At 40.9% G+C, this 25013-nt stretch overlaps 1 protein-coding gene across 4 annotated transcripts in view; it reads right to left on the bottom strand.

The window, feature by feature from the left end:
* The window catches only part of LOC126334894 (WD repeat and HMG-box DNA-binding protein 1-like), a 207963-nt gene that overhangs the window by 171341 nt on the left and 11609 nt on the right, over positions 1 to 25013 (bottom strand). For all 4 annotated transcript variants that reach the window (XM_049997594.1, XM_049997595.1, XM_049997598.1 and 1 more), the window contains exons 3-4: positions 11188 to 11339; positions 11002 to 11110 (exon numbers count right to left, since the gene is read on the bottom strand). In XM_049997594.1, coding sequence (XP_049853551.1) covers positions 11002 to 11110; positions 11188 to 11339 — 261 coding nt within the window. The remainder of the gene's footprint in view (positions 1 to 11001; positions 11111 to 11187; positions 11340 to 25013) is intronic.

Genomic DNA, 25013 nt, shown 5'->3' with positions numbered 1-25013 from the left:
ACACATTTCCTCACCTGAAGTCAGACTAAGCAGAAAGTTCTCCAGACTGAGCACGGTGCCCTCAGCAATCAGCACGAAGTACAAAAGCAATCAAAAAAGGGAGGAGGAAGTATGCAACTAGTGGGTGACACAGCAATTACAGAACACATGGTCAAGTTCATTAACTCTTAGAGAACACAATATTATCCATGCTCTGCAACCTTCATAAACTCTTCATATCACTTCATGTTGATGAAAAGTGATTCAAAAGATGTTCTGCATTACTTTGTCACCCTAGCAAAGGAGATACTGTTTGTACATTATTTATCATAAATTAAGCAGGCTTACTGGTTAGACAAGCCAGTACTCAGCCCTAAGGCCAAACTGGTGACCCAGATGTAACATACGCTTTCCTGATGTACAAATTAGAGGAAGTACTATTGCAGGATGACGGAATATCTGACAACGACCAACTCTGCTGTGTCCAGACTCACTGTACAATTACCATCTTTCTGGACTCAGAAACCAGCGCTCAAGTTCAAGCCAGTTTATTATATTTGGGAATGGCCACTGATGCTACCAAGTTTGCACTGGTGATTAACCAATTCAACCATCGGTAAACAGCCAAGGTGCAAGATGGAAATACTGCACCATCAGACAGTAATCCCTATGACCAACTGAAGGCAGAGCTTATCCACTGAGTATCAGCTTCACAAGAGAAACGCCTCCACCAAGTTCTGACGCAGGAGAACATCAGGAACTATACACCATCTCAGTACTTGCAGCATTTGCGAAGCCACCTCCCATCAAAGCAATAATAAGAGTTGCAGTTTGAAATGTCTTTAAACGCAGTGGCACAGCTGGAAGACAAAGTGCTCGACACTATCTCATCTGCGACTATCAGCATAGCAACTGCACAGTGGGAGAGCACATCTACCACAGTATCACATGCTAACTACAATGCTCTGATGGCAAAAGGTAGATTTGTTGACACAGCAGATAAATCAATTAATGTCTCATCATAATGTCAGTGCTGACCATGGCTGATAAAAATTCTGGAAGCACACACACTGCTGATCACAGAATGTCTTGTCTGCGCCTGTGGCTCAAATACAGCAGGGGTCGGTACCTCAGAAGATTTTGTGATCAAGCGCATTGTCGTACCAAACGTCGCGCGTACCCAAATGCCAGCAGCAATCAGATGTAGACACTTTGTCCGCTTGCTGGTTGAGTCACAAAGTCTGTTTGTGAGTGACCAGTGTACATGTAAGAAATATCTGGTTGCATTGGCTCTGATCTCTGGATCTTCCCATGAACAATACTACACTGGTATAGACCACACATCATTCTGTTTAGCTGCAGGAAACAATTCTACTGTGACGTACAGCACGTACCAACTTGCACTGGACCTAGACCTATGCCAGGCATTTGCACAGATGCTGCAGAGCTAATAATACGAGCATATTTCCTGGTATACTACAATCTTCTGCCTGACATCGCCGACACAAGCCTGATCAACCAAACCACCAGCCTGATGGCAGCAGCATCCTGACGCCAGACAGCCATCCTATACACCAAGCTGACTGAAGCCGCAGAGAGTGAGTATGCCACCCTACTTTGAGATTTTCTGGCACTGACAAAACCTCCGAGTATGTCTACAGAAGTGAAGCAGAACACCGTCACTATATAAAGACCATTGAGAGACTGCCATCATCCTATCGGCTGTGAAGGTTAGGCTCAGACTGGTTAACAACTGCCAAAGCCAAGTTTGGCAGCATGATTTGCGAGAGCACCATGCGACCATCCAGTAGCCCCTGGTCTTCCCCGTTGTGTCCCATGCCAAAGTAGCATGGTGTGTAGCGTCCATGCGGAGACTCGATGGCTGTACAGTGCCAGATCATTATCCAGGAACATTACTGCATGATTACAACTACATATTGAGTGGTGCCCACCTGTACAGTGGGTTGGACTGTGCCAAGGTACACATGCAGATACCTGTTACCAAGGAAGACATTCCGAAGCTGCCCACAATTACACAGTTTGGCCTGTTTGAAAGCAAAGTCATGACATGTGACCTCAGGCAAGCTGCACAAACATGGCAGAGAGTTACAGATTCCATGTCACAAGGCCCTCCATCCTGTTTTGCTTACCTTGACGATATACTGGGATTCTCAGCCTCGCCAGAAGAACATCACCAGCAACTCACAAAGTATTCAATCGGCTGGACGAACACGGCATGTTCTGAAGCCAGCAAAGTGTATTTTTGGTCAGCCACAAATTCATTTTCTTGGCCACTGCACCCCTCTTCAAGCTGCCTGCCACTACCTGGCAAAGTGTAGGCCATCCTGCAGATCTCCCTGCAGTCTACAGATAAGGACTGTGGTGATGCCTAGGGATGTTGAATTTTTATCCTGACATCTACCACATGCAGTGGAAATTGAAGAACCATTAACAGCAGTGCTAGCAGGTCTGAAATCCAAAGAGAATGCAGCAATTACGTGGTCATACCACATAACTGTTGCATTTGAACATGCTAAACAAGCAATAGCGGAGATACATTATTGGCATACCCTGAGCCACATGCCCGGTTAGCAATAGTAACGGATGCAAGATTGAAGGTGGCAGGCGCTATGTTGCAACAGTGATGTCGGGAAGCCTCTAGCCTTCTTTTCACAGAGATTGTCGACATCTCCATAACAGTGGACTTAGCATGATCCAGAACTAGCAATACAAGGCGATCTAATACTTTTATCCTCAGCTGGGTGCCCGTGAGTTTACTATCTTCACTGATCACAAACCTCCGACATACACCTACCGATCATCAACTGCTCATCAAGGTATCATGACCAGTTGTTGTATATCATGCAGTTCAGCATCAACACTCAACACACATCCGAGATCGAGAATGTAGTAACAGACTGTCTCTCCCATGTCAGCAGTATCTTCACCTGCAGGAAACAAAGCCACCATTGGACCTGTAGTTAGTCAATGTTCCCAGCACTGGCATCAAGCTCATCAAGCTGTACTGCGACGCATCCACAGCAAAATCACAAAAATGTTTACCAGCAAGATTCAGGAAAAATGCATTTGAATCTTTGCACAACCTGTGCCCCTCACATGTGCAATATGTAATAAGCCTAAAGTTGGACTACTTCATGCGGCTAGGGATGAAGAAAGACTGCCATGAGTAGACAAAATATTGCATACAGTGCCTTTGTAGCTAGGTCAGCTGGCATGTGCATGCGCCAATTGGAAACTACCCTGACACTGCCAAGCATTTCACGCACGTATACATCGACACTGTGGGACAATTACCACCTTCGAATGGTCAATATCTACTGTCGGTGATCAATGGATTTACATGTTGGACAGAAGCTGTATCGGTGGACAACATCCCTGCAGAAACCTTGGTGTATATTTTCGTGTTAAACTGGGTGTTATGATTCAGCTGTTCACTGCACATTACTACAACCATGGGAAACAGATCTTATCGGGTTTGTTCACCAAGCTAATGGAGTTCTGTAGAATGATTCATCACAAAATGACCCACTGCCACCTGGCCAGTAATGGAATGACAGAGAATTGGCACTGAACTCTAAATGCAGTTCTGATGTGCCACGACGTTGGGTGGACAGAAGTTCTCCCGATGATTCTGCCAGGACTGAAAAATGTGTACAAGCCCAACCTGGACAGTTCCTCCACTGAACTAGTGTACAGAGAGTCATTCAGATTGCCTGGTGAATTTGTAGTTTAGCTCCACAGCCCGATACAGACCGGTCTACCTTTGGCAGATATCTCAGATCATGTCAAGAAAATCCGGGTTCTGCAACCATCTAGGCAATTCGAAAGGACCGATGACCTCACTTTTTGGTTGCCTCCCCCAAATCAACCAGCCAACCAACCAATGGAACTGTTTCCACATTCATCCACAAAGACACACAAGTCACATTACATACTGATGGCTTCAAACCGGCCCTCCACACACTATACACTGGGTCACATCGTGTCATCAGAAGGGAGACTGCATCCTGGAAATTCTGGTCAGTGAAAAACCTGCAACTGTTAAAATCGACAGGGTCAAGCCAGCATATATCTTAAATGAGCTACCCCGCGAAAGACTCCACAGAAACAGTCTCGTCCAGCACTTGGTCTAGCCACTGCAACTCCGGCACCTTTTTAGCGGCCATAATAGCAAGTCCAGGGGACCAGCGCACTATGAGATCTGGTCAATGCGTCCACTCCCCAGCACGCTTCCTGGACAGCACTCAGTTTCTGACGAGGGGTTTGTTGTAGCAACTGTAGCCAGTAGTACAGTGTACTGCACGAATTTATCACGCTCGTATCATGCTGTGAGTATGCAATTTTGCTCTGTCAAATTAGTTCCGTGCTTGCCACCAGGAGTGATGTGTTCTGTCCATTAGCTCCATGCCGTTTACTCTTGAGTTATTGCAACTAGTGTGTTCATGTTTACCCTACGTTGAGTTCTGTCATGACCATTATTATGTGTAGCTCCTAGTTACCAGTCAACAAGAGACTTATTTGTTTTTTCATTATGTGTAGCTCCTAGTTATCAGTCAACAAGAGTCTTATTTGTTTTCTCAAAAGTCATGTCTTGCGAGTGTACTGCATCTAAATGATTTCTGTATTACTTGACCTATGAACAAATGAAGTCCTTGTCATCACAGCAAAGGAGATACTGTTTGTGTGTTATCGTAAACTAAGCAGGCTAAATGGTCAGATGCATCTGTACTCAGCACTATTGATGGAAATGGAATTGAAATCCCATGCTTCTTTATAGAGCGTAGGGGAACGATGCGGGAGACCCGCACCGCCTTACTAGGCAAGGTCCTAGTGGAGGTGATTTGCCATTACCTTCCTCCAACCGTAATGGGGATGAATAATGATGATGAAGACGACACAACACCCAGTCATCTCGAGGCAGGGAAAATCCCTGACCTCGCCGGGAATCGAACTCGGGACCCCGCGCTCGGGAAGCGAGAACTCTACCGCGAGACCACAAGCAACAAACATTCTTAAAATCTACGAATCACAAACACTTTCGTAATTCTTACCAGTTGCTGCATTCACTAATTTTGTCCAGGGCTTGCAAATGCTCCTTAGGGCTGTATCCACTTCTAACTGGTCTGTTCCTAGGATTAAAACTTGTTTTTTCTATGCAGCTGGCGATCGGTCCATAATATTTTTTTCCTCAACGCTTTTCTTGTGAAGTTGAATACTTATAGCATTTTTCCACTTCTGGGGAACCGTTTTATGCCAAAGACATTTTGCAGAAAAAAATCCAAAAGCATACTGTGGTCAATATTATAACTTCCCTTTTGCATCACTTTGCCTTCAGCTTTAGCCATTGGCACATCAACACCTCAATCTCAAAGGGCCTTTCATTTCTTTATGTTGAACCGCTTTATTAACTTCATCAACATTAATTCTAGAAAGTCATTATTTTCATCACACAGTATCTGCATTTCTGATTCGGCTCTTTTGTCTACACAAACATTTGTAGAAGTCTCGGAGCGTTTGTACAATTTTCTCTCTGTTATTATTGTTTCGTCTGCTACTGGCACTGATGAAGTGATGGTGCTTCGTGTCTAGTGTCTTGTCTGTTTCACACTCTTTATTATTTTGATATTTTTGTTTAACTTTCTCTTTAATATCTGCTTCATTCTATGTGATATCTTCTTTCTATTTGTCCTCTTAGAATGTCTGCAATACTTTTTGTTGTTTTCTGAAGTACCTTTGTTACATAACTGCCTCTTTTATTTATATCTATATAATATTCATCTTCTAAGATCAGGTAATCATTGCTTAACTTAATCTGATAGACCATCTTGTTAATAAATTCTCATAAATTACATTTTGGACTTGCTGCCGGGTAGCAGATCTGTTCCTTTCAATCTAGCTATCTTTGTGTAAGTATTTTTACTCTTTGTCTTTGAAATCTATGAAAACTTGCAATTCGAAAGTGGTTTTGGTATATCAAATCCTGTACAATTTATTTACTGTTTAAGAAAATGTAGTCAACATCATTTTCTTTTTCATCCTGCCTGGTAAATCTCCCCCAACATGGGGATCTGGGAGGCTTTTTCAAAGTCTATCCCTTTTCCTAAACCTCTCCAGTCCTTTTTCTTCACCACTCTTCCTTCCCCTTCAGCCAATCTGCCAGAACAAGAAGCCACTTGCTCCAAAAACTTGTAAACTGTAATATCTTTTAAGAGACACTGCTTGGTGATTACAGACAACTTATTGGGCATCTAAAAAGCAAATACTTGTGTCAAAGTTACACACATGAGTCACTAAAGTGAATACAGTACAACAGGCATTCATATGAAATTGTAAAATTTGTGGTGACAAACTGATCTGTAGTGTAGCCCGAAATCTGGATTAGGTTAAAGGGTGATAATCTGATTGAAAGTTGCCAGTGCCAATGAATGTGAATGTGAGAGGGGCTGAGTTGCCAGTGCCAATGAATGTCAATGTGAATGTGAGAGAAAGGTTGTGCTAACAGATTGACCTGTAGCAAGGCCTAATGTTTATTTTCCTGCCAAACTTAATCAGTTAATTGTATCATACTCAATTTAGTTGTTATACGTATAACCCTCACACTATTTACCATCAATTTGACTTTTATGTGAAGGATGTAGGAACTTTTATAGTATTTTATGATCTAAATACACCAAGAATGTCTAAACAGCTTTCTAGTAAATATGTTCACAGAAAATCTATACACACACACACTATATGATTCAAGGACTTTAATAGCATGTGTCAATAATCAACAAGAAGTTCCATATATTTTGACCAACCGAAATAACTTTTCGTCCAGAAGCAAAATAAAACATGTATTAAGAAATTGTTGCTTAGCTACCGAGGGGGGGGGGGGGGGGGGACACCAAATAGCATGATTGTCTATTTTGTAAATTTTTTTATTATGAAATAAACGACAGCAGTGTGTCTTTTTTAAAATATGACACTATTTTTTATTTTTTAATCCACTTCCTCTCTTCAAGAACTGTTCACATGAGCATGACTTTATTAAAAATGTAACACAAAACTGACACTCTCCTGTGTCACCATACAGAGAGGATACAAATGGTAACATAACTTATCCACATGCTGGAGTTGACAGTAAACAAATGGAAATGCAAGGGAAACACACCAGTCATTCTGTCAAATGTCTTCAGTTGAAGGTTTGTATGTACTCACTATGTGTTCCAATGAAGAGAGGAAAGAAATGCTACATATCATTCAAAAGTGCTACAGTACTCTACAACATGTACCCTTATTGTAAATAGGACAAACTATTGTAGTTACTGTTCTGCTAACTTTCTTTCTTGTGCATTTTCGTTGTGTTTTTATTCATTTACTATCAACTCTACAAGTGGACAAGTTACGTTACCCCCTGTGTGTTAGTACAGGAGAGTCAAAGTTAGTCTCATGTCACATTTTTAATAATGGTTCATTTATGTGAATGGTACACTGTGATATATATTTGAATCGGTCCTTAGTTTAATGCCTGTTGTTTTCTTGGGGATGGGCAGGATCAATAGTGCTGACTTGTTATCTGTCAAAGGCAGTTGACTGTACAACTCACAATATACTTTTAAGTAAGTTAGAATAATACGGTGTAACAGGAAATGCTGAAAAAAGGGTCAAATCCTATAACTCTGGCAGAAAATAAAAGTGTCAATAAGAAAGACACATGTTTAAGTTATCAGGAATCATCCAACTGGGAACCAATAACACAAGGTGTCCCCCATGGTTCTATCTTAGGGCCCTTACTTTTTCTCGTGTATATCAGTGACCTTTCATCAGTAACATTGCCAGATGCCAAGTTTGTTTTGTTTGTACATAATTCAAACATTGCTATAAATAGTCAATCAAATATAGCCTTAGAAAGGCTGGATAATTAAAATTTAATAGACATATGTCACTAAACTTTGAAAAACTTACTACCATATTTACACGAATCTAATGTGCCACTGAACGTAAAGTGCACCCCAATTTAAAAAATTATATTAATTTTAAAAAAAGGAATTTTGACACATCCCCAGTATGGTATTTTTGTATTGTTGAAATTTATTTTAAAATGCTAATTTTATTTCAAACAATAGTCAATGCATATATGAACTTTAAAAAGAACAATAATTTATTTTTAAGGTACTCATTATGGTAATAAGTGAAATGTTCATTATTAGAAAAGAACGCTTAACTTGATTACCTACATGGCATACAAAGAAACATACTGTAAACTACAGGCATTACTCACTATTATGCACTAATGTCATCATTACTGGAATTCTCTGAAGAGTCTACATCAGAATAGGATTCATTTCCTCCTTCCCAACCATCCTCCATGTCATTCCAGATCATATCATCTTCCCTGTCATCCAGAGCATTTGAAATACAGCATTTCTTGAATGATGCTATGATAATTGGTGCTTGGTGCTTCGATGCGTGTCCAGGCAGCCGAAACCCAGTGCACAATAATGTAGGGTGCAGTACGTTTAATTTTTCCTGCCAGAGTCAGTTCACGATTTGATTTGCAAAACCATTTTTTTGTACTGTTCCTGAACGTAACCTTTGAAAGATTTACTTATACTAACGTCCAGGGGCTGTAATGCAAAAGTCATTCCTCCAGGAATGATAACAAGGTAATTGGGTAGGCTGTGGATCTTCTTTTTGATGACATCAGTGAGGAGATCACAAAATGCATCAAGACAAATCACTGATGGTTGCTTGGAAAGCCCACCAGGACTGAGTTCCGACATGTTTTGGAGCCAGTCAAGCATCAAAGTTTCAGTCATGCATCCCTTCTCTTGATTCCGAACAATGACATCATCAGGGAATGGTTTTCCATTTTTTGTACTCCTCGCTTGTAGATTAAAAAAGGGGGAGGTTTGTTCCCGTTTGCTGTGATTGCCAACATTACTGCTGAGCGCTGTTTTTCACACCCAGATGCTTTTATGGTAACTTCTTTTGTACCCTTCTCGTCAATCGAGTAATTACATGATATATCAAACCAAACTAGAGTCTCATCAGCATTACCTACTTGGCCCATCAAAAAATTCTTCTCTTTCCCAAGTGTGATAACATACCGCTGAAATTCTTGAAGTTTCTTCTCATAATCCTGTGGAAGCTTTTGGCATATTGTTGTACGATGTCACAGAGATAAGCCCGCTCGATCAAACCATCCTCGGCTAGCCTTAAACTCTTGCTTTGTTATACTAAGAGCTGCAGAAATCTCTATTGCTTTTTTATTTATTTATTTATTTTTATTATGGTGTCACTGGTCACAGGTTGGTCATTCTTCCTCCTTCCTCAGACGAATTCCAAAACATTTTCTTCAACGTCAGGATGTCTTATTTTGCGAGGTCCTGTGAATTTCTTTCTAGTAGTGGTATTTGCAAATAATCCCAATTTCTGTTTCTTCCATATGCCAACAATACTCTCAGCTACATTGAACTCTCTTCCTGCCCTTCTGTTACCATATTTTTCAGCATAAAGAATTACTTTAGAATTACTTTATGCTCGAAAGGAGCTTCATGTGACATTCTTCTCTGTTTGCTTTCCATTTTGTGACTACCTCATGCAAACACAATGTGAAGTACTGTAGTAGGCCAACAATAATGAAACGAGGTTGAGAAGTAAAACAGTGCATCTTAATATACAGGACAGTACCTAAATTTAAAAAAACACGTTCTATTTGAATCCACGACAAAAGGAAATTTCCTCTTGTGGCAGTAATGGATTTTGTTATGATGCCTGCGAACAGAATTCAGAACTGGAAATATATACCAGCTCTTTTAACTCGATACCAGATACTGTATCTATGTTTTCTTGCTAGAGTTTAATAAATGTTTTGCTATTTCAGATAGGATAAGAAATACAGGTGAACGAGTAGAGTTTGTACGCAAATCCAATGTGCCATAGAACCTTATGCGCATCCCAATTTTGAGTACTTCATATGGTAAAAAAAAAAGTGTGCACTAGATTTGTGTGATTACCATACATGCAGTTCACAACTTGTAAAAGGTTTCCTGCTAGTATATGGCTAAAATATGATGACAAACAGATATAAGAAGTTGACAACGTTAAATTCTTGGGATTATAGCTTGATAATAAATTTAACTGACAGTAGCGTACTACAGAATTGCTGAAGCGCCTAAACAAATCTCTATTTGATTTTTGAACGTTATCAGACATATTTGATATAAAAATAAAAAAGCTAGTGTATTAGGCTTACTTTCATTCCGTAATGTCATACGGGATCATTTTCTGGGTTAACACATCAAGCCAAGCTGAAGTTTTGCCCAAAAATGTGCAATATGAATTATTTGTGGTGTGAACTCAAGAATGTCCAGCAGAGGGCTATTTATGGAACTGTGGATACTAGCTACTGTTTCCCAATATATTTATTTCTTAATGAAATTTATCATTAAAATGTTTTATTTATCTCAAACCAACAGTTCAGTTCATGGAATCAATACTAGAAATAAGAATAACTTTCACAGCAATTTAAAGTCACTCCCTTTTGTTCAGAAAGGAGTCCACTATTCATCAATACACATTTTCAATAACACGCCAATAATCATTAAAAGTTTAACTAATAGTAAGTTTGAGAAGAGTCTAAAGGATTTACTGGTGGCCAACTCCTTCTATTCCACTGATGAATTACTTAGCAGAACCAACTAACGCAAGTATGTTGTTAATAATATCAAATGCTAATATTGAGTACAATCTGACTTCTGTACTAAGTCAGTGCACTAATGTGATTATAATAAGTGCTGTAAAACGTTTTTTAATTTATTTTTTTATTTGATGGTGCATGACTACAACAGCCATAAAATTATCATATGCACCTAACTGCACTGAACATTTAATATTTGGTGGCAGGTTTTATTGGAATCTGGAGAAGGTACTTCCCAGAGGACCCCCTCACTACGGATCAGTGGGAATGAAACGTACATCTAATCTAATCTAATCATAGAAGTTCAAGAAACTTACCAAATATTTTTCTGCAGGGTCGACTGCAACAGAGAGGACAGGTGCAGTGTGCCCACTCAATACTTGTGACTGAGACGTGTCCAAATCTGTGATGTGTATCTCCGTGTCACTACAAAATACAATTTGTCAGGTGCTGTCATATGTTTCTGACAAAACAAAATGTTTTACACAAGTCGAACTACTTACAATGATCCAGAAAAGACTTTCTTCCCATTTTCACTAACAGCAACATGAGTAACAGGAGCAGAAAATCTTGTAACAATCTGGTCTCTGTTCGCATCTGGGAAGGTATATGCCTGAACATTATTATTGTCTGTCCCAACATAAAAATAGCTGCCCTGAAACAAACCAGTGACAATGTATTGTCCAAAATTCTATAATACAAAAGTCTAATTATTTCTCAAAAGGCAGTAGGAAAGTTAGGCTTAATTACAACAACTACACACATAATATCTAGACTAATTTTCTTAAGGAAATTCTTTTATAAGAAACAAATTGTGATTCTTCAGTTTTTCCTGGCATATATTCTGGGAGAAAAGGAAACAATTTTTTTTTCTCCACCCCTCATTCCTGTGCATATATTGTTATGGATATCATACATAAAGCAAATTATTTTCATAAACTTCAATGGCAATGATTTGTTAGTACAAAAAGTTCCAAGCTGTACCATGGTTTAGATTTCATATTAAATTGTAGGTACCCCTATTATTTGCAGGATAAGTTAATTCAGAGGTCGGAGGAAGCCATTAGCTCACCACCTGCAACCGGACCATATATTGTTGAAACCAAACTTGAGATTGAGGACAACTTTACTCCACAAAGTTTGCATTATCATATAAGGTGTTATTTAAAGAAAAGATACTACTGTTCATATTGTTCTCTTCAAATAGCAACCATCTCAGCAGTACAGAAATAATGAAGATATAATAATGACAGTATTATGAACAGCATAGATTGTACTCACCATAGAGAGAAGACGTTGAGTTGCAGACAGGCACATCAAAAAGACAGTCAAACATACGAGCTTTCAGCTGAAAGACCTCCTTACACACACACACACACACACACACACACACACAGATATATATACAGGGAAACATTACACGTGGGAAAAATGTCTGCTTGTGTCTGGTATGTGCGGATGGATGGATGTGTGTGTGTGTGTGTGTGTGTGTGTGTGTGTGTGTGTGTGTGTGTGTGCGCGCGCGTGCGTGCGAATGTATACCTGTCCTTTTTTCCCCTTAAGGTAAGTCTTTCCACTCTCGAGATTGGAATGACTCCTTACCCTCTCCCTTAAAACCCACATCCTTTTGTCTTTCCCTCTTCTTCCCTCTTTCCTGAAGAAGCAACTGTTGGTTGTGAAAGCTTGAATTTTGTGTGTATGTTTGTGTATCTATCGAACTGCCAGTGCTTTTGTTTGGTAAGTCACATCAACTTTATATATATATATATATATATATATATATATATATATATATATATATATAGCAACCATCTCAGCAGTACAGAAATAATGAAGATATAATAATGACAGTATTATGAACAGCATATATATATAAAGAAACTTCCACATGGGAAAAATATATTAAAAACAAAGATTCCAAGACTTACCAAGCGGGAAAGCGCCGGTAGACAGGCACAATAAAATAACACACAAACACACAAACAAAATTTCGAGCTTTCGCAACCGGCGGTTGCTTCGTCAGGAAAGAGGGAAGGAGAAGGAAAGATGAAAGGGTGTGAGTTTTAAGGGAGAGGGTAAGGATTCATTCCAATCCCGGGAGCGGAAAGACTTACCTTAGGAGGAAAAAAGGATAGGTATAGTGACTGTATAGTGTTGGAGTGGGGCAGGTAAGGCCTCTACCTTCATTAGTCCCTGTCCTTCAACCACCTACCCCTTCCCTACTCATACTCCAGCACTACATAACCCTCCAGTCCACAAATACACCCACTTCTCTCTCTCTCTCTCTCTCTCTCTCTCTCTCTCTTTCTCTCTCTCTCTCCCCCTCCTCTCCTCACCCCCACCCCCTCTACTTCTCTCCTTTTTCATCTACCTCCTTCCTCCCCAAGTCTAACCCCCACAACTGCATCTAGCTTTCCAACCTCGGCCCCACACTCCCAAAAGCAGCACTTTACTGTCTCTCCCCCCCAACCTGCTTCCTCCCTCCCTCCCTGCCCAGCCGCCTCCTTACCCCAACCAACCATGTTGCTTCTCCCATCATGCACAGTTGCTCAGAGTCTGGCCTCAGTGGCCAGACACAGTGGTCATGTGTGTGTATGTGAATTGTGCCTGCATGAATGTGTGTGTGTGTGTGTTGTCTACTTCAGAAGAAGGTCAGTCAAAACCTCACATGTTTAGGAGTCTTTTTGGTGTACCTGTCTGTGACTCAATAGCTCGCTCCTCTATATGGTGAGTAGCAACTTATCCTTTTCGTAATATTGTCATAGATATAACACTGGATATTCAAAATGATCAAATACTTGATCAATGTTCTGGAGCCATGGATAGTGCAACTACATGATAACTGTATGGAAACCTTCACAATTTTCAAATTTTTATTCTGTGTGTGGAGTGGACGGTAGGGGAATGGCAGTGTGGTGAGACAAAGAAGGAAGCAAAGAGGGTGCATGAGCAATGAGGCAATTCTCACTTCGAAGTATTGTAAGGAAGAATAAATCCTTGTATATAGTGAGGTGAGTACATTTGAGATGTGACTCACAAGGGATAATACAGTATGCACTCTATGAAAGAATGTAATGTTCTGGGTATAAAATACTGTGATCGGAGAAGTTTCTGACAAGGCAACTAATGTCTGTGAAGATAGTCATTAAAATATCGGGATATGTGATCATGTGCTCCTCATCACTGCAGACTGAATGTCTATGGATGTTCAAGTTGTACAGGGGGCAGACTGCTGGAGAATTCATGTCAAACTTAAAAACACAATGAGTAATACTGGTACATTAATATTTTTATCATCATCTGAACTGCTGGATAATTTTGCCCCCCCCCCTCCCCGACATTTTTACGGACCACTTAATTATTTGTGCACATCATGGACACTACCAGTCTGGTGCTCCAGATGCAACTCTCATTGTTTCTTGCGGGCACTGCCTGTTTTGGTGGTCTGAGTATAAAAGGGTCAATTCTGCTTCTCGGAGAGCAGTGCTGTATTTACCACGAATAGTCCCCTACACCTTCTCTCTCTCTCATTTACCAGAATCTCACTATGGATTTATTTTCTCTTGGACTGCTCTTCAGTTATTTACCCTCCTACATCAAGCTATTTATGGACTATCTAGAGGAATAAATGATGACTAACTGAAACCCTAAGCTGCTGACAGGTGTTGTTGATATACCTCGATGTGGGCAGCTGAAAATGTGTGTCCCGACCGGGACTCGAACCCGCGATGTCCTGCTTACATGGCAGACGCTCTATTCGTCTGAGCCACCGAGGACACAGATGAATGGCTCAGATGGGTAGAGCGTCTGCCAAGTAAGCAGGAGATCCTGGATTCGAGTCCCGGTCGGGGCACACATTTTCAGCTGTCCACATCGAGGTATGTCAACAACACCTGTCGGCAACTGAGGGTTTCAGTTAGTCATCATTTATTCCAGAGAAAAGCTGCACGGTCATCTACAGCATCTGTTCTTTCGAGAACAGTTACTGTCTTCATATATATATCTAGAGGAAGCTTCTTAGCTCTGCAAAACTCCAATCCCCTTGTCTGCTTCTAGTTCATTGATGATTCTTCATGATCTGGACAAGGCACCCTATCCTTATTCCTGCAGAGCCTGAACACCATCTTTCTCATTCACTTCACCTTGGCCACCTCGGCCTAACATGCCACCTTCCTGCATGCTGACCTCCACCTCTCTGATACATCCATATTAAACACACTAATTGTCAATAATGTCGCCATTTTGACAGCTGTTATCCCTTCCACCCATACTTATAGTCTGGCCAACTGTGAGCAACACGTCCGCAGTGACAAGAATTATCTTGCCCAGTGTGTTTATGGTCTCAGTGAGGCCTTCACAGGCAGGCACTATAGTTGAGTCAGCATTGATCCCTGAAAGTGGGCTGCACATGGCAGCTTTGCACACTTACCTCTTGTAATGTGATTTTTTAAACTTTTCTATGGTATTGGCTCAGTGTTGCTGTAAGACAAGTATACCGTAAGGCAGGACTGCATGGCCAGCACTGTCTCACCATCAGCTGTGATGTGTGGTGAGGTTGAAAGCTGGCAACAAATCTGCTAGCCCTCAGGGACGAACTTACACCAATTGACTACAGCACCAAAATGGTCCACAGATTTTCTGCGCCATATTTCCACACACATTTCATACTCTCACCACCCATATTTAACCAGCTGCAAAGGAGCAATCCTTGTATCACTGCATATTATCCCAGACTGGAAAAACTGAATCATATCTTCCATCATGACTTCACCTATTGCGAAATAAGGAACATCCTCCCCACACCATCTAAAGTGGCATTCCACCAACTACCAAATCTATGCTGCAATATTCTAGTCCATACCAATGCCACAACCACTCCCAAACCCATGCCACACTGCTCATATCCCTGTGAAAGGGCCAGGTACAGCGCCTGTCCAATTCACCCACGCACGGCATCCTAACTCCAGCCCCATCACAGGCCTATCGAATACCATTAGAAGCAGGGCCCCCTGTGAAAGAAGCCATATCATATACTAGCTCTGTTGCAATTTCTGTACAGCATTTTATTTGTGCATGACCACCAACAAACTGTCCATCCAAATAAATTGCCACCGTCTAAAGGTGACTGCCCTGACCACCCAGTGGCAGAATACGTTTCTTGGCAAAACATACTCAACTTCAATGACTAATTCACAACTCAAGCTATCTGGATCCTTACCCCCAGCACCAGCTTTCCTGAACTATGTATATAGGAGTTATCCTTGCAACATATCCTTTGTTCTTGTAATCCTCCTGGCCCAGATCTTTGCTAGTCCCCTGCCCCACACCCGCCTCCAATCTGCCACTGGACCCTCTAAATTCACTCCTCCCACACCCACTCCTTCTTCCCCAGCTTCTCCCCTTCCTCTGTTCTGCTGCACTCTCCTAAACCGCATCCCTGCACAAGGTCAACAGTGCTGGCACCTTGTGCCGCATTACTATTAGATATGGGCGATTCATTCCTGAACTAATTCATTGTGCTAGGTCTTTATATGGAGTGGGTGAGTGGTGATTCAGAAAAAAAGAAGCAGTAGCTCTTTAGATCCGAAATGTGTCATCAGTGATGGAATGGAAGTTCTTGGGTAGACAGTGCAACAGTGTCCCACACAACCTGTTGAAATAATCTATATGGCATTGACCATTAGAGTAAGAAATTCATCTCAAGCTGGAGAAAAATATGCCGAGGGAGATATGTATGTAAGTGTCTACATACCTTACTGTTGTGAGCAGCTTTCATAAGCCATAAAAAGAATAGAAATCAAAAATAGCTCATCTCTACATAATGCTGCATTAATGCCTCAGCACCTCACTGGAACTGAGGAATTAACTCGCGAGGCTCTTTCGTCACTGCTCTCCTACCACTCCCGAGTCCAGACAGAATGGATTGCAGGTGGGCTAGCGTCTGGCAGACACTCACCACCCACCTCACCTACAGAGTGGGCGAACTAGGTCCTGCCAGCCACTCTCTGCTCCTCTACTGCTCAGAGTGGATCAAACGGTGACTCTCGAGTGATCTCACTCTTCGTGATCTTGGCTCTTTCATTGATTAAGCTCGCATGTCAACTTGATTCCTTCTCAACACAGCATTCTCCATTCAAATTCAGCTCACCATGAATATTGTTTATAGTAATTAATGCATGTATTAGTTAAAGAATACACTGTGTGTACATTTGTTTTCATTTCAAGTTTTAACTGTTTAAAAAGTGCATATTAATAGTACTTTGATTTTTCCATTTGACATATTTTGCTGCTGCTGAACATAAGTCAACCACACTGCCCTCACCTACATGAGCTTCCAGCAATGTTTGGTACCATTTCACCCAACTGGTAAAAAAAGTTGTTACTGCCAGCAGAGAACTTCCTGCTTCTCTGGCCCCTCATCAAACCTAAAGTCCAAGCATCCAACAGTCTTTCTAGAACAATGTGAGTCAGGAAGATACTCGTGATCAAAATCACCCCAGACATTCAAGAAATCAGTTCTCGCAAACTGTCCCTGCGGATGTATGCTTCAGCTGAGATGACATTCTCCTTCCACGAAGTCAAAGTGAGTCTCGATCTATATCCAGTACTTTCATTCCTGTCCACATGCTGATTTATTTTCTTTTGTGATGCTCTCACTTCGAATCGCTTTTCATTTTCAATAATCCATACATAACTTTGTCAATGTTATTAAGCCAATCACATTAAATAGATTTCCGGCATTAAACACTCAACATTACAAAATATTTATAAATGTACTTTGTCCAACATATAATTTACAAATTTGAAACATATTATCAAACTTCATAATGGCTAGTTATTTGATAAAATTAAAAAATTATTTGACTGCTGCAAAGTAAATGAAGGGTGGACTGCTATATATACCTTTAATTTCTATGCTCTAACAGTACATTTTATGGATGGAAAACACAAAAGTTTTACTTTCTTGAGGACTTCCAATCTGAGGAAAGACATGCTACAAAAATATTTAAAAACTGGGTAAAGGCTTTTATCACCAAATACAATACTCAGTTTAAAATCAATGCCATAACAATACACAATGCTTAAAAACATGAAATCAGCTTTCATGGCTTTGACTCTTCCACATGTCCACATTCTTTAACTCTTTTTGTACAAATCATAATACAAAAAACCTGCTGATTAGGTCAAAATAACAGCTATTTTTCCCCCAAGAGAGTTGATTGACCTTAAAAAACCTTACTGAAATACAATAAAATAAAAAAGAACAAATTCACATGATGGTATATCCAGGATGGAATAACGACAATATTATGAAAAGGATAGATTAAACAATGGAAACTCCAGCCTGGATTATCCTCAATGTAACGAAAAGATAGATTGCTACTTACTGTAAAGATGACAAGTTAAGTTCCAGATGGGCACAATTAAAAGACACCTACATTTTAGCTTTCAGCCACAGAAAGAAAGAAGGAGAAACACACACCATTCATTCACACACCACATGCATACATGACCGCCAACTCCAGCAGCTCTGATCAGGACAGATTGCTACTCACCATATGGAAGGGACGATGAGTTGTAGACGAGCAATATAAAAATACTACTGTATATTTGAGCTTTCAGCCAAAAGATGATCTACAGTAGTCAAAACACACACACACACACACACAAACACACACACACACACACACACACACACACACACACACACACACACACACACACACACACACACATTCATGCAAGCACATCTCTCACACCCATGACCACTGTCTCTGGACGCTGTTAGGTGCAGCCACGAGGCTTGGGGGCGAGGGCAGGGGTGGGGGAGAATGGGAGTGGTAAGAGGAAAGTAGAGGAGGAGAAAAAGACTGCTGAGGTTTGTTTTGTTCCCTGACAACCCAAGAACATCCCAGAACATTAGGCCAATAAATTTCCAAAATGAGATAATATGGGACAAGCCATCAGAATAAAAGCCTTTCAGGTAAACATAGGTAGATTATGGAGGGACATAGTCTTGTTTTTACACTTAGGCAGTCTCTCAGATAATGATGCTAAAGACTTGTGATGGTTCATTGTTGCAAGATAGATTATCGGAGTAGAAACATGCTTCGGTATTTGTTGCTCGCAGTTAATGCATGTTCACGACACTCACCTGATATCTGCGTGCACCAACAATGCCCTCATAGTTACTATTGGCATTTCGGAATATGACTCATTCTTGCGTGTGTTTCCATGCTGTTCACATCAACTCTTTGCTACCTTCTTCAAATTACAAATATGCCCAGGTCAAAAACCAATAACTATTTTTGTACGATATTTATTCACTTCTCCGACACTTTAGGTGAGGGTTGAGAAAAAATTTCAACTGGATCAGCATAAAAAGACATCTCAGCATCAGAACAATGTAACTAAGACACGGTTAAAAACTTCATAGCAACCACTGATCTCCTCATTTTCGAAGCATATGGACGACAAAAATGAGTTCAATGAAGATCTTTGTAAGGCTTTAATAAAAGCAAACATCCCCTTGAATAAGCTGTAGAATGAAGGATTAAGGAGCTTCTTGAGAAAATACACAGGAAAAGATATTCCTCACGAATATACAATCAGAAAGAACTATGTGGACCCACTGTATGAAAAAATAAGGTCCTTCGGTAATTTTTATGAACGTGGGTATGTGAAAGTCGATGGATATAATTTGATATATACATGGGCCAAAATCATTTAATTTTTAAAAACTTGAAAAATAAATTTAAATTATGTCTGAATTTTATTTTTGTAAAATTAACATTGTTACTTGAACATAAAAAAACTACATTTAAAGTGAATGAACTTTTTCAAGAAAGGAAAAGACAAATGAAGAAAGGACTTTAGAAGGAGACAGCAGTCTCGAAACATTCACTGCAAAAAAGAAAGTAAATTTATTTTTAAAGAATATAATTTTTTTGTGGGAACTAAACTACTATTATTTTGATCAATATATATATATATATATATATATATATATACATAAAATAGTCAAAATATAGGTAGGTGCTGAAAATGGATATAGTTTTTTTTTTTTTTTTTATATGTACATCTGCAACGTAGTGTCCACATGTTTGTGTGCATTTTTTAATTTAGTTTCTCTATTACAAACTTTAGGAAAGACATTGGTGATTCTCCGGTCTTGCTATCTGTTGACGAAACCACTGATTCAGTCGGTATATGGTTATATGGTGCAAGTCATAATTGGAAAACTCTCTGCTAACAAGGCTGGACAAGGACACCTCATACTGTGCAAAGAAGTGGAGTGAACAATATACGCCATGATTGCACGCACAGTGCAGGAAGCATTGTGTAAGCTTTGCCAACACTGAACGGTTTAAAATAAATTATAGGTAATATGAGAGTACAGTTTTTACATCATATCTCAAGCCAATAATTACTTTTTCACATCAGGTCCTGAGCCAATAATAATAACAAAAAATGTAAAATCCTTTGATTTTCTTTCAGGCATGCTATGGACAAGTGAAGATCAGAAACATGGGGAGAACAAGGTTTTGGCCATTGTGGCAGATAGTGCTGCATATATCCTGAAGGCCACAGAGTATCTCCGGGTGTTTTACCCTAAAATTATTCCCCTCACGTGTCTGGCTCACAGCATCCATCGAGTACTGAAGAGGTCAGACCCAGACTGCCTGAGGTCAACAGCCTTATATCTTCGGCAAAGGTGGTTTTCATCAAAGCATCAAATCAAGTGAGAGGTTTCAAGACTGCTCACCCTGACTGTCCTCTGCCACCTGAACCAGTATTGACGAGATGGGGAATGTGGATTTCAGCTGCAAACTATTATGCAAACAACCACAGAAAAGTTGAAGAGGTACGGATGCATATGTAGTTCTGGATAAATTTAATAAGCAAAGAAAACGAACACAACACAGAATTCATATATTAAGCTTATTTTGCTGTACAGCATTTTTCAGCTTTAAACTGACATTCACAAGATTAATGGGTCAGGAGGGGAGTGCTTTTTTTGTGGCTGGACGGTGGGTATGTGGGAAGTGGAGAGACGAGGCACCCTGTACAAGTTTGGGTGGGCAATTTTGGTCTGTGAAGGCCTCAGTGGGATCCTTCGTGTATCTGGAGGGGGCAGCTTGTCACGATTGATGCGATGGCTATGGGAAGCTGGACTGTATGGAACGGACTTCTTTATACAGAATGGGTGGCAGCAGCCAAAGCGGAGGAATTGCTGATGGTTGGTAGATTTGATATTGATGGAGGTTCTGGTGCAGCCATCTTGGAGACAGAGGTCAGTATCAAGGAAGGTGGCTTGCCGGGTTGAGGAGTACAATGTGAAGGGAATGGGGGAGGAGGTGCTGAGGTTCTGGAGGAATGAGCACAGTGTCCTACAACTCAGAAAACTCCCCAACGTATTCACCTTCAGCACCTACCTTGGACTACCACCACCTCTATGACAGCCTCCAAATCTTCCCCACATCATCTCACAGCCAAAAAATGCTGCCTAGATGCAAGCCCTGTACCATACAGCCTCCCACCACTTACTCCAGTCCAGTCACAGTTACCTCCTATCCCATCAAAGGCAAGGCCACCTGTGAAAGCAGTCACGTGAACTACAAAGTAAGCTGTAACCACTGTGCTGCTTTCTAAGTGGAAATGACAACTAACAAGCTGTCTGTCTGCATCAATGGCCACTGACAAACTATGGCTAAGGTGCAGCTGGATCTGTCAGTCACTCAACATGCTGCCGAAAACAACATGCTTTGCTTCAATGACTGCTTCACAGCCTGTGCCATCTGAAACCTCCCTACCAACTCCAGCTTTTCTGAACTGCACAGGTGGGAACTACCCCTGCAATATATTCTACATTTCCTTAATGGCCCTGGCCTCACTTTCCACTAGTCCCTCTCCTTCACCTAACAATCTCCTCCTCTGTTGTCACTCCAGCACTACACAGCCTTCTATTCCACCAAAATGCTCTCTATTCTTTTCCCCTTTCGCTCCCTGTATTTTACCCCTGCCACCTTCATAATTTGAAAGAGAGTATTCCAGTCAACATTGTCAAAAGCTTTCTCTAAGTCTACAAATGCTAGAAACGTAGGTTTGCCTTTCCTTAATCTTTCTTCTAAGATAAGTCGTAAGGTCAGTATTGCCTCACGTGTTCCAATATTTCTACGGAATCCAAACTGATCTTCCCCGAGGTCGGCTTCTACCAGTTTTTCAATTCATCAGTAAAGAATTCGTGTTAGTATTTTGCAGCTGTGACTTATTAAACTGATAGTTCGGTAATTTTCACATCTGTCAACACCTGCTGTCTTTGGGATTGGAACTATTATACTCTTCTTGAAGTCATGGCCAAATCAATTCCACCTCTGTCTTTGGGTAGCAGTAAGTAATAAGCATCTACAGCCAGACGACTTGTCTGGCATAGGAGTAACAAATTATAATCTCGAACCTCCCTCATGACGCACTCTATCCATTTGTGAAAACCGTATCAAATTCTCTACAGTAGACCCTGAGATTACCCTAAACATACAGACAGATACCATAGCAAGGGGCTTTCATTTATAATATACACAGGACAGATATTTTCAATAAAATTATGAAAGATCTCTGCCATGGCCAAATCGATTCCACCTCTGCCTTCAGTTATAAAGGACTTTGGTTCAATTCCTGGTACCTTCTTGGACTTTTCTGAGGTAGGAAGGTCTGACACAAGGCCCACTCAGCCTCGTGAGGCCAAATGAGGAGCTGCTTGAATCAAGAAGTAGCAGCATCATGAAGATTCACCTACTGGCAGTAACAGCTGGAGGGATTGGTGACATGCTGTCCGCTGTCCCATGATCATGGACACTCCTCTTACTTCCTTGTAGACAGCAGTTGGTCTGTTGGAACAAGTCTATGACCTAATGCATAGGTGGTGATTACATTTTACAGTCAAGAAAATGTAACAATATGAATTTTATTTCTATAACTTCCGAGCCTGATAAAAATATTTATATTTTCTTGTGATATTTTTAATTTTTACTGAGATGAAATGTAGGACTTTTCAGATACTTTGAAACTAGATGGGATCCAACAGAAAATTATTAAAATTCTATGTTCTTTCACAGCAAGATAAAGTAAAGTAAAAATACAAGTACAGTGACCTTGACTTAACGAGGCAAGGCGAATTCCTTTAATTATACTGAACCATGCTACTTCTATAGCCGTCCATAACTGCAAGATTTTGTACCTAAACTGACCTCTTGATTATTTCCCATAAATGTTTGATGGGATCTATGTCAGGTGCTCTGGCTGGCCAAATCACTGGCCTGAACTGTCCAGAATGTTCTTCAAACCAATTGCGAGCAACTGTGGTCTGGTGACATGATGCACTGTCGTCCATAAAAATCCCACTGTTGTTTGGGAACACGAAGTCTATAAGCAAAATGTCTTGTTGACAACCTGGACCCATGGCTTCATGGAGTCTGCACCACATGTGAACCCTATCATTGACTCTTACCAACTGAAATAGGGATTCATCTGACCAGGCCATGGTTTTCCAGTTGTCTAAGTCCAAAATAGCCCATGAGACATCTTGCAGGTGATGTCATGCTGTTAGCAAAGGCATTTGCACCAGTTGTCTGCTACCATAACCCATTAATGCCCCATTTTGGTCACACTAACCTAATAGATACACTTGTCATATGTCTTACACTGATTTCTGCAGTTACTTCATCCAATGTTCCTTGTCTGTTAGCACAGACAACTCTACACAAATGCCATTGCTCTTAGTCATTAAGTGAAGGTTGTTAGCCACTCCATTACCATGGTGAGAGGTAATGCCTGAAATTTGGTATCCTAGGCACACTTTTGACACCGTGTATCTCGGAATCCACAGTGTCAAGACAGTGTCGAGAATACCAAATTTCAGGTGTTACCTCTCACCAGGTAACACAGTTTAACTCCCATTGTGTAGCCATAATCACATTAGAAACCTTTCCACATGAACCATCTGAGTACAAATGACAGCTCCGCCAATGCACTGCCCGTTTATACCTTGTGTACGCAATACTACCGCCATCTGTACATGGACATGTCTGTATGGGCATATGACAGCAAGGTCTTTAGTGCCTGCGTGAAAAAAGATTGAGACGAGTGTCAGTTAAATATACAAAACAGGAAGATAAAACAGCACATAAAACACAGGAACAAAAGTCGGAAAACTGTATGTACCGGTACAGAAACACGGAGCGAAGTAAAATACTAATGACACAGGAAGAAAGTGGTATAAGGAGCTAAAATAATATAGCAGATGGACATGGCTGACTGACCACAAGAATGAAAACAGGAGAAGCCAGCCACTCAACGATACGCTACAACCTCCACCCTAAAAGTTTAGGCCAGAGTCCAGACACATCGCAAAACCTTAAAACCTAAAGTCACATTGGTCTCATCATTAGCTACAATAGAGTGCAGATCCCCACCAATATTTGCTTCTGCCCTTGCATCATGATACAAAATGCACCCCATTAAAATATGGCGGGATAGAGATGCGCACACCACAAGCATCACAAAATGGGGGATCCTCTCACTGTAGTAAAGAGGTATGTGTGACAGGGCAGTGCCCAATTCTAAGACACGTGAGGTTCACTTCATCCCATCTGAGCAACTGGCAGGAGGAATGCCACAGTTGGGTTGCTGACTTCACCAACTCCAGGTTATTGGCTGTCACCACCAGCCATTCCTCATCCCACAACTGCATGCACTTCCTGTGTAGTGCAGAAATGACAGCCTGCAAGGGAATAGGACACTTGCGCCACATCCTGTCCTTTGCAGGCCTCCATGGCAGCCTGATTGTCCTGTTCATTTCCCTGTATCCCTACATGATCTGGCACTCAGCAGAATGACACCTGCTTACCCTGCTGTTGGAGTCATGTATCAGCCGGACCAACTCTTAGATGGGTACAGGTTCTATAATGATTTTAAGGCAGTAAGGGAATCAGAGCAAATGAGAAACTGCCCCAAATACAACACATCTGCTCCAGTGCCTTCAGGGTCATGCCGAGCTCCACTGAGAAAACATTATACTCGTCAGGGAGGCAAATCCTGGTGATGTGGTCGAGGAACACGACAGACCAGCCAAGGGAATTTTCTTGGTTGGAGCCATCAGTGTATACTTTTGCGAAACTTTGATGTGTATCTAAAATGTTAAAAAACAGAGACTGAAATGTAAAATCTGACATATGATCTTTCTTAAAATTCGTCAAGTCTAAAATAAGTTTGGGCTTCTGGAGAAGTCAAGGTGGAAACCTGCTGCCACCACAATGTAAAACATGAAGAC

This window comes from Schistocerca gregaria, chromosome 2 (assembly GCF_023897955.1).
Source record: "Schistocerca gregaria isolate iqSchGreg1 chromosome 2, iqSchGreg1.2, whole genome shotgun sequence".
NCBI lineage: Eukaryota > Metazoa > Arthropoda > Insecta > Orthoptera > Acrididae > Schistocerca > Schistocerca gregaria.
The sequence above is the reverse complement of the archived record's forward strand: the minus strand, read 5'-3'. Positions and strand labels throughout refer to the sequence as shown.